Source organism: Suncus etruscus, chromosome 14 (assembly GCF_024139225.1).
Source record: "Suncus etruscus isolate mSunEtr1 chromosome 14, mSunEtr1.pri.cur, whole genome shotgun sequence".
NCBI classification, from domain to species: domain Eukaryota; kingdom Metazoa; phylum Chordata; class Mammalia; order Eulipotyphla; family Soricidae; genus Suncus; species Suncus etruscus.
Genome location: NC_064861.1, coordinates 67,606,328 through 67,616,731, shown reverse-complemented (window position 1 = coordinate 67,616,731; position 10,404 = coordinate 67,606,328). Strand labels below are relative to the sequence as shown.

Here is a 10,404-nt window from a genome sequence, read left to right as displayed (position 1 = left end):
TCCGACTTCCGGTTCCTCAAGGCTCCCTCCCCGTTGGCGCGCCGCGTCGTCGGGGCTGCCCGAGGATATGCCTGATGAACTGAGTTTTTGTTTTCCTAATCTAATTCCAAAAACCTATTTATTGTGTGTTTTCTTGCAAAAAACATGATTGAGAGGGTCTATTCTAAACTTTGGAATGCTATATAAACGCGAGCAAAACTTTTTTTGGGATATACCTATTCTTCAGGCACCTATAAGGGGACCTTTTTCTTCTACGCGCCAACCAGCGGGTCCTTATCTCGGAGCTAATGGCGGACGCCGGTAGGTCGGCCTTACCTGTGGCTTAGGCCTCGGGAAAGATTCAGTATCCGTCGGATATCGGCGCCATCCTCTCCGCTTCGGGGTAAAACCGCATTCCTCCGACTTCCTCGGGGTCGGGAGGCGGAGAGTAACCTTGTAGGTGGGGGGATCGAGCATTTGGTAAGGGGGGATTTAGGCCGTTTGGGCCTGATTAGGAACGGAGAGGTGGTGCGGGGTGAACGCATGGGGCTCGGAAACGGCTCCAGTCCATTAGGTGGGCACGAGCGTCAGTGCGAATTGTTCTTCTCGAAGTTTCCTTGCCTGGGCTGGGGAGCGTGCGTGAAGGGGCGAGAAGGGAACGCGTCGGTGCAAACGGCGAAGGTTGCAAAGGCCAGGCCGAGCCTGCTAAAGAGCGTCTGTAACGGAAACTCGTTAGAGCCAACACCTGGCTTTTGATTGCATATGTTGGTGCTTGCTTGGGCAATGTGTTTCCTAACGTTTAACCTAACTTTACTTTTTCTACTTTGCAAAATACTGTCCAGGTGCTTTTTAGACTTTAAGAGAAAAAAAAGACTTTTTTTTTGGTTTTGGTTTTGGGGTCACACCCAGCAGGGCTCAGGGGTTACTCCTGGCTCTGCTTTCCGAAATCACTCCTGGCAGGTACAAGAGGACCATCTGGGATGCCGGGATTCGAACCATCATCGTCCATCCATTGGATCGGCTGCATGCAAGGCAAATGCCCTTCCGCTGTGCTATCTCTCTCCGGCCCCACAAAAGACGTTCTTTTTAGGGGCCTTGAAAATTCAGGGCTGGTAGTGAGCCTCCTGCGGCTTGTTTTCTGAGAGTCACCGGCGGGAGGAGGAAGTCGGGGCAAACACCTTTATTGAGCTTGAAACTGTTATGGCGTCTGCTTTGTAGTTCGCGGCCGATCTTCCTGCAATCCTTTCAAAATAGCTGTTTGCTCTAAGCATTCCTGGGAAAAAGAACCCAACTTTTGGGTGCAATTTGGAAGCAGGTTCTAGGTGTGACTGATAAGGTGGTCTTAGGCCTCGGGATTGGAGGGTTGGGTGGAGTTTTGAGGTCAACCTGAAAGAGTTGCAGGCACCCTGGGCTCGGGGCCGAGAGTTCACCTTTCGAGTACAAACCTAAACCTGGCTTGGAACCCTGGAAGGTCAAAGAGAAAACCTGGAGGGAGTTTGTTAAGCCAGCCCGGGAGCTAAGTGGAGGAGGTCGGGGGGCACTCTGCTATATGCAAGGAAAGCACGGTTTTCTCTCCAGCCCACCCTTCCCCGTTCTTCACCTTCACTTTTATAATTGTCGGTCCACAGATCACCGTGATAGCTAAGAGGTTTCATTGTAGGTTTTGTTGTCATTTAAAATATGTTGAAATTTTATTGCCGGGGTCAGAATGTCACAATACAAATACTGAAGTATGTTTAAGTGTCTGTCAGGTTCACTACTTTCAGATGAGAGCAGAGATTTTTTTTTTTCCTGTGCTTCTCTCGGATTCGTTTTTAATTATTTACGTAATTTGGTTTACAATATTGCTAATTTTAACACTGTTCCCAGCATCAGTATAAGCCGTCCACTGGCTTTATCTAGGTCTCTCATCCACCCTCTCCACTTAGCACGCTTAGTTCTGTAGGTGAACACTCAGTCTGTTACTTGTTATTGTTGTTGTTTTGTTTTTGGGTAACTCCTGGCTCTGTGCTCAGAAATCGCTCCTGGCAGGCACTGGGGACCATATGGGATGCCGGGATTCAAATCACCCCGATAGGCTGCTTGCCAGGCAAACACCCTACCACTGTGCTATCTCTCAGGCCTGTTACTTGTTTTGTTCCTTTGCTATTATCTTTATTTCAGTGTTTGTCCTATTTGTCTCCCATTACTCAGGACCATGCCTCTGGTTCCACCCAAGTTGCAGCAGAATACAGAATTTCATCTGTTCCCCCCACCCTTGGGTCACATCTGGTGGTGTCCAGGTTCAGTAAAAGATCAAATTGAGCTCAGAGCTGGAGAGAGTTCAGATGCTTGCTTTGCTTGTTTAATCCTGGCTTAATCCTCAGTTCCATATAAGGTCCTTGAAGGATCACCAGGAGCAAGCCCTGAGCATTGCAGGTGTATAAAAAACAGCCACTGGGAGGCGTGAGCTATATAGTGCAGATCTGCAGTTTGCCTTACTTGAGGGTGACCTGGTTTGATGCCCAGCACCTCCTCCCCACCCATGATCCTCTGAGCCCACCAGGAGTGATTGCTGAGTGTAGAGCCAGGAATAACCCCTGAGCACTGCCAGGTTTGGCTCCCCAAAACCAAAACAGACAAAAAATACCCAGTCATTGGGATTGACTGCATGTAAGGCAAGCGCCTGACCCTTGTTCTATCTAGCGCCTCATTTGGGTATAATACCAGGTTTTATTGTTTTAGGGTCACATCTGGCAAGACCACTCCCATCTCTGACTTCATGTTACTCCTGACAGTGCGTGGGACAGTATTTGGTGCTGATGATCTAACTTGGGCCTCAAGAATATGCAAAAGTCCACTCAGCCCTCTAGGCCAACTTTCTGGCTCTAAGTATCTTTGAATTTTTTTCCCTTCGGGGGATAGAAAGGATGTCAGGAAGTATAATTACTGTCTAGACTTTAAAAACAAGCACAGGCCAGAACAATAGCAAAGTGGGTAGGGCATTTGCCTTACACACAGCCTACCGGGGTTCAATTGCTGGCATCCCATATCGTCCTGTAGCCTGCCAGGACTGATTTTTGAGGCAGAATCACCTAACAACCCTTGAGTGCCACCACCAGGTATGGGCCAAAAATCAAAAAGAAGGAAAAAAAAAACACTAAGCACAATTTTCCCTGATTCCCTATCTTTATAGTTCCTGTTCTGTTTTTTTTTTCCTCGTATGTTTGTTTTTTTGGGGGGCACATCTGGCTGCACTCGGGTTACTCCTGGCTTTGCGCTCAAAAATTGCTCCTGGCAGAGATAGCACAGCAGTAGGGCATTTGCCTTGCAAGCAGCCTATCCAGGACCTAAGGTGGTTGGTTCGAATCCCGTGTCCTATATGGTCCCCTGTGCCTGCCAAGAGCTATTTCTGAACAGATAGCTAGGAGTAACCCCTGAGCACCGCCGGGTGTGGCCCAAAACCACCCCCCTCAAAAAAAAAATTGCTCCTGGCAGGCATAGGTGACCATGTGGGATGCCTGGAATTAAACCCAGGTCTGTCCTGGGTTGGCTTTGTGCAAGGCAAATGCCCTACTGCTGTGCTATCGCTTGGGCCCCTATTTTAGAATTTTCAAGGTTCCTTGTAAGGGTCTAAATATTTGAGGAAAACTAGTGGTTTGTTTTTCAGTTTTAATTACATGTACAGGTGTAGTTCTAGGTCATTATGGCAGAGGTTGACTCTTGAGCTTTAGGCTAGTTTTAGATGAAAACAATCCTTTTCTCTCTGTACTCTGAACTGTTTAAGGATTTTTTCTTTAGTTTTTGGTAGTCAACTTAAATTTTAAAATTCTATAACTCAGTTGAAGAGCTCTACAAGAGTTATAAATGAAAACTACAGTGACCAGCATAGCAAAGGCCTCGTTGAGAAATGGAGACTCACAATATGGTGACTATACCTTTCTCGTCAGAGTGGAGATAAATAGTGCAGTGGTTATACTTGTGTGGTAGATGTGATTCTGGTGCTACCCATAAAAAATGTCTTTTAAAACTTAACTCACTTTTCTGCTTTTAGTTTCCCTCTGACCTGGTGTAATCAACGTCTGGATTGTGGAGTTGTTGGTGACTTGGTGTTGCTGCCACCATGTTCTTGTATAACTTGACCTTGCAGCGAGCTACTGGCATCAGCTTTGCCATCCATGGCAACTTCTCAGGTAATTTCTGCACTTTTTTTTTTTTTTTTTACTGAATTTGACTTTTTACATCAGACATCAAATCCAGGACCACTCTTTCCTGACTCTAAATTTCCCTTATGTTTTGGGGGAGTTAGCTCTTCCAATAGTGCTCAGGAGCCTGGCCCAAGTGACGCCTTGCCCAACAGTGTGGGCCCGATGGTTTAGTACTAAGGCCTACTGGTGTGATGCTGGTGATCACCACGCTACACTTGGTAAAGGGTCTTCAACTTGGGCCTCAAGTTTACAAGGCATGTGTTCCATCCTCTGAGCTCGCTACCTGGTCCTTTAAACTTATTTAACTTTTATTTAAAAAAGTAATTTTTAGGAGGAATGATGCTCATCCAGTGAGCTTGAGTTACACCTGGCTCTGCATTTAGGAATCTGTGGAATTGAGCCCGAGTGAGCTGTATGCAAGGCAAGCACCTTGTATACTATATTATCTATCTGGTCCAAAGTTTTAATTTATTTCTGCCTAGGAATCCATACCCAGTTTTGCTCAGGCTTACTCTTGGCTCTGCATTCAGGGTTCATTTCTGGTGGGACTTGAGACCATATAAAGTGATGGGATCAAACATGGTTTGTCCACATGCAAGGTAAACACTACCCACTGTACTACTTCTGTGGAAATCCCCCCAATTTTTTTATTTTGTACCACTTTTCTTTCTTTTTTTTCTTTTGGTTTTTGGGCCACACCCGGTAATGCTCAGGGGTTACTCCTGGCTATGCGCTCAGAAGTCGCTCCTGGCTTGGGGGGCCGGGGTATTGAACCGTGGTTTGTCCAAGGCTAGCTCTGGCAAGGCAGACACCATACCTCTAGTGCCACCACACTGGCCCCATGTACCACTTTTCTTGGGTCATTTCAGTTCCAGGAAAGGTATCTTTCCAAATGGGTGGAATTAACTTAAAACTGGATCTTTGGTGGCCGGAGAGATAGCACAGCAGTAGGTCATTTGCTTTGCATGCAGAAGGACGGTGGTTGGAATCCCAGCATCCCGTATGGTCTCCCGAGTCTGCCAGGGGCGAGTTCTAAGCATAGAGCCAGGAGTAGCCCCTGAGTGCTGCCTGGTGTGACCCCCCCCCAAAACAAACAAAAAACTGGATCTTTGTTTTCTTTAATGGCAGTATTGTTTATACAGATTTTTGTTTGTTTATTTTGGGCCACACCCAGTCTTACTCAGGTTACCCCTGGCTCAGTACTTAGGGAATCACTATTGGCAGGACTCTTGGGATCTTATAGGATGCCAGGAACCAAACTCATTTGGCCATGTGCAATGCAAGAGTCTTACATGCTGTACTATTTTATTTCTAGCCTCTTATTTTATTTAGTCCAATCACCACCCCCCCCAGAGGCCACACCTTGCTTTGTTCTGGGCTTATTCATTCCTGGGTCAGCACTTGGCAATCACCTGGGGAGCCAGGGATAAATACTGTCTGTCTATGCACACCACACGTTCGCTTGTTTTTTTTTTTTTTTTTTTTTTTTTTTTGGGCCACACCCCGAGGTGCTCAGGGGTCACTCCTGGCTGTCTGCTCAGAAATAGCTCCTGGCAGGCACGGGGGACCATATGGGACACCGGGATTTGAACCAACCACCTTTGGTCCTGGATCGACTGCTTGCAAGGCAAACGCTGCTGTGCTATCTCTCTGGGCCCACTTGTTATTGTTGTTGTTGTTTTTTAATCCAACAGAAACATTTATTTTAAAAGGCCCCTTTAGTGGTTAACTGTTGTATATACATGACTCTGGTGCTTACATATGTTTATTTATGATGCTCCCCGAGATTATACCTAGTGGTCATGGTGCTCCCTTGAGCTTTGCACTCTTTTTTGTTTGTTTGTTTGTTTGTTTTTTGTTTTTTTTTTTTTGGGCCACACCCTGTGACGCTCAGGGGTTACTCCTGGCTATGCACTCAGAAGTTGCTCCTGGCTTCTTGGGGGACCATATGGGACGCCAGGGGATCGAACCTCGGTCCGTCCTAGGCTAGCGCAGGCAAGGCAGGCACCTTACCTCCAGCGCCACCGCCCGGCCCCGAGCTTTGCACTCTGAACTAATTGTACTCCTAATCAGGGCTCACAAATGAGAGTTGTAGTGCTCACTGGGAGGTCTCTGTACTGTGCACAATGCTTACTAGAGGACATGTTTCCTGGCCATGCTCTAGAACTTCTTTTCCAGAGTGCATAGTGGGGTCTCACCCCTTTTGTGGTAGTGTGCATCTGTAGGGTACAGCCAGAAATGGCCCAGTGTCTGGTCACACAGAGCTGATAGACTCAAATAGTGGGTCTATTTAGTACCTGTGGGACACAAGGGAGTAGAACATGTGTGAGTTGCTCTACACCGAGGTTACTGTTTGGATTGCATCTGATAATTAATGGACTCTTGTTTTTGGTTCTCTAGGAACAAAACAACAGGAAATTGTTGTTTCCCGCGGGAAGATCTTGGAGCTGCTTCGCCCTGACCCAAACACTGGCAAAGTGCACACCCTATTAACTGTGGAAGTTTTTGGTGTCATCCGCTCACTCATGGCCTTTAGACTGACAGGTGGCACCAAAGACTACATTGTGGTTGGCAGTGACTCAGGTCGGATTGTCATCCTAGAATATCAGCCATCTAAGAATATGTTTGAGAAAATTCACCAGGAAACTTTTGGCAAGAGTGGTTGCCGCCGCATTGTTCCCGGCCAGTTTTTAGCAGTGGACCCCAAAGGGCGAGCTGTTATGATCAGTGAGTAGCTTCGTTTGCATGACTGTGGCTCTGACTAACATGTAATAAATCAGAATGGAATATGAAGGGCTATTTAGATTGATTTGTTGGCTTCAAATTTTTTCCTTTTTTGACAATTGCAAAAGTTTTATTGTACTTTTTTGGGGGGTGGGGAGTGTCACATTTAGCTGTGCTCAGATCTTACTCCTGGTGTGGCTCTGCTCGGAGAGCACTTGTGTTGGGCTCAAGGAATCTGTGTGGTTCTGGGTTCGATTCCAGGATTAGCCATATGCAAGGCAAGAGCCTTATCTGTTTATCCCATGTTTCTAGCCCCTCTAGTTCGTGGCTACATACAGTTAAGTGACTTAATAGGATTGAACAGTGAGTATTTGCTTCCTCAGCCTGAAGTGATGATTCACATTCATGTCTCTTCTCTGATGCATCTCTTGAAGAAACTTCTGTGTATCTGATCGGCTTCCAAGGGGGCAGCTTTCTCTAAAAAGTCAAAGAACCATGAGCTCCAGTTGAAAGCAGCAAGCTAGCAATCTGTTTTTGGGTCATACCTGTTGATACTCAGCGTACTCCTGGCTCTACTAGTGGACCATATAGGATGCTGGGGGTTGAGCCCTGGGTCAGCTGCTTTCAAAGGCAAATGCCTCATGCACTATACTATTCAGCCCTGCAAGATCCTCTGTCAACTGGGCGGTCTTAAGAATTGCTTTTATTGGGCCGAAGAGATAGCATGGAAGTAAGGCGTTTGCCTTGCATGCAGGACAGTGGTTCAAATCCCAGCATCCCATGTCCCCCAAGCCTGCCAGGAGCAATTTCTGAACATAAAGCCAGAAGTAACCCCTGAGAGCTGTGCTGGGTGTGACCCAAAAACTAAAAAAAAAAATCATTGCTTTTATTTAGTCTAGGACACTTTTTTAAGTTTATGGAGTGTGGTATTGTGGGTTTGATTTGGAAATATGGAGGTAAAAGAGAGAGTAAAATCCCTAGTGAATGTACCATAGAGTTCTAGTGCTGACTGTTGATAGTTAGAGTGTGGCCCTAATGCCTCTCAGTTAAGTTTTGTCTCCTTCAAATATTTTCTCTATTTTGTCTCCTTCAAATACAGGTGCCATTGAGAAGCAGAAATTAGTGTATATCTTGAACAGAGACGCTGCAGCCCGGCTTACCATTTCATCTCCTTTAGAAGCCCACAAAGCCAACACCTTAGTGTATCATGTGGTTGGAGTAGATGTGGGATTTGAAAATCCAATGTTTGCTTGTTTGGAAATGGATTATGAGGTAAAAGACTGTTTCTCTTCCCTTTGCTTTTCTATGGTACTTTTCTTTATTGTGTATACTTTGTATATGACTTGCTAATATATTTTATTTTTGAAAGCCTTACTCAGGTTGTTTGGTAATGTTTCTGAACCCTACTTTGTAGTATCACTGCTCTGATTTGAACAATCTCCAGTGAAAATAATATATATACTTAGAATGAAAAGTTTCCTGAGAAAGGAGGTGAAACTGTTAGTGGGGCATTAGTTCACAGGGCCGTAGTGAAAGAAGGATAAACTATTTTCCCCTGGAATGAGAGTGATGTTAGCTAGTTGAGGCTAGTCCCAGAGTTAGAGAAGACTTGGCTTTTTTCTCAGCTTTGCCATTACATGGTAAAATTTACATAGTAAAATTCTACAAGCAGAATTCTTGTGTTTTCAGGGTTTCCTAGCCTAATCTTAATCTAGGGTTTCTAGTTTAATCTTTGTGTGTTGTACACTTCTCTATAGGAAGCAGACAATGATCCGACAGGAGAAGCAGCAGCTAATACACAGCAAACTCTTACTTTCTACGAATTAGATCTTGGCTTGAATCATGTGGTTCGAAAATACAGTGAGCCTTTAGAGGAGCATGGAAATTTTCTTATTACAGGTAACTTTTCTTTTCCTTTTTTTTTTTTTTGGTTTTTCAGGCCACACCCATTTGATGCTCAGGGGTTACTCCTGGCTAAGCGCTCAGAAATTGCCCCTGGCTTGGGGGACCATATGGGACACCGAGGGAGGGACACTGGGGGATCGAACTGCAGTCGGTCCTTCCTTGACTAGCGCTTGCAAGGCAGACACCTTACCTCTAGCGCCACCTCGCCGGCCCCTAACTTTTCTTTTTCAAAACAACTCTACCCTTTGCCTTGACCATTTTATGAGGACTTTCAAATCTATATTTGACCACAACCTAGTGGTGCTACTCAGGGATCACTCCTGGCTCAGGAGACTGTATAGGGTTCTGGGCATTGAATCCAGCTCAGCTGTGTACAAGGCAAGTAGCTTATCTTCTGTACTATAGATTAATCCTCTCCCCCCTTTTTTTTGTTTTGGGTCACATCTGATGGTACTCAGGAGTTACTCCTGGCTCTGTGCTCAGAAATTGCTCCTGACAGGCTCGGGGTACAAGTGGGATGCCAGGATTCGAACTACTGTTTGTCCTGAACTGGCTGCGTGCAAGGCAACACCCTACATTATGCTATCTCTTGGGCCCCAAGTCCCCCACTTATTTAAAATTTAAGGTGTGTGATTTACATGCAAATCTAACACTACCCTATCATCACCACTGTACTCACCTCCTTGCCTACCCCCAAAGAAACCCTTGAATTTCTTTCAGGAGGTGGCAAATCCAGCAGTGTTCAGGAGTTAATTCTAGTTCTCTACACAGGAATCATTCCTGGCAGTTTCTTGGGGGGTGGGGTCATAAGGGATTCCGGGGTTTGAATCTGTGTTGGCTCTGTGCAGCATAAGTGCTCCACCCAGTGTACTTTCTCTCCAACCCCCAAAACCCTTGGATTTCTTACTACATAAATGAGGTTTCCAGTGGGTAGGAGTAAAGATTGAAGTGGGTCTGGTAGGCCATAGCTGGTAGGGAATTACTTGTTTATTAATGAGTACATAAAGTGTTTAAAAAAAAAATGACTTGAGGAAGTGACCTCCGAGCTAGCGTGCGCTTCAAGGCTATAATATTGCATAGAAATTTTTACTTTTTTAAAATTTTGTTTGCTTTTTTGAGTCACACCCAGCAGTGCTCAGGGGCTATTCCTGGTTCTACACTCATAAATCGCTCCCTTCAGGCTCGGGGAACCATATGGGATGCCGGGATTTGAACCACCGTCCTTCTGCATGCAAGGCAAATGCCTTACCTCTATGCTATCTTTCTGGCCCCAGCATAGAGATTTTTTTTTTTTTTTGGTTTTTGGGCCACACTCGTTTGACGCTCAGGGGTTACTCCTGGCTATGTGCTCAGAAATCGCCCCTGGCTTGGGGGGACCATATGGGACGCTGGGGGATCGAACCAGGTCCGTTCCTTGGCTAGCGCTTGCAAGGCAGACACCTTACCTCTAGCGCCACCTTCCCAGCCCCGAGCATAGAGATTTTTATTGTAGTCTTAATTGGAATATTTAAAATAACAGTAAGTGATGTTCAGGTTTAGTCCTGCCTCTGTGCTCTGGGATCACTCCTGGCGAAGTTTGCAGATCCATATGGGGTGCTGGAGATTGAAC

The 10,404-nt window shown here is 45.8% G+C and overlaps 1 protein-coding gene and 1 non-coding gene across 2 annotated transcripts in view; both read left to right on the top strand.

Annotated features, from left to right (window-relative positions):
* The first annotated feature begins 4,014 nt into the window (after nucleotides 1–4,014).
* The window catches only part of SF3B3 (splicing factor 3b subunit 3), a 52,862-nt gene continuing 46,472 nt past the window's right edge, over nucleotides 4,015–10,404 (top strand). Inside the window, exons 1-4 of the mRNA XM_049786334.1 lie at nucleotides 4,015–4,151; nucleotides 6,567–6,893; nucleotides 7,990–8,162; nucleotides 8,648–8,789. Of these exons, the coding sequence (XP_049642291.1) occupies nucleotides 4,082–4,151; nucleotides 6,567–6,893; nucleotides 7,990–8,162; nucleotides 8,648–8,789 (712 nt within the window). The 5' untranslated portion in view covers nucleotides 4,015–4,081. The remainder of the gene's footprint in view (nucleotides 4,152–6,566; nucleotides 6,894–7,989; nucleotides 8,163–8,647; nucleotides 8,790–10,404) is intronic.
* Nucleotides 7,271–7,349, top strand: LOC126028847 (small nucleolar RNA SNORD111). The gene has a single exon (XR_007502546.1). It is a non-coding gene; the product is annotated as a small nucleolar RNA SNORD111 (small nucleolar RNA).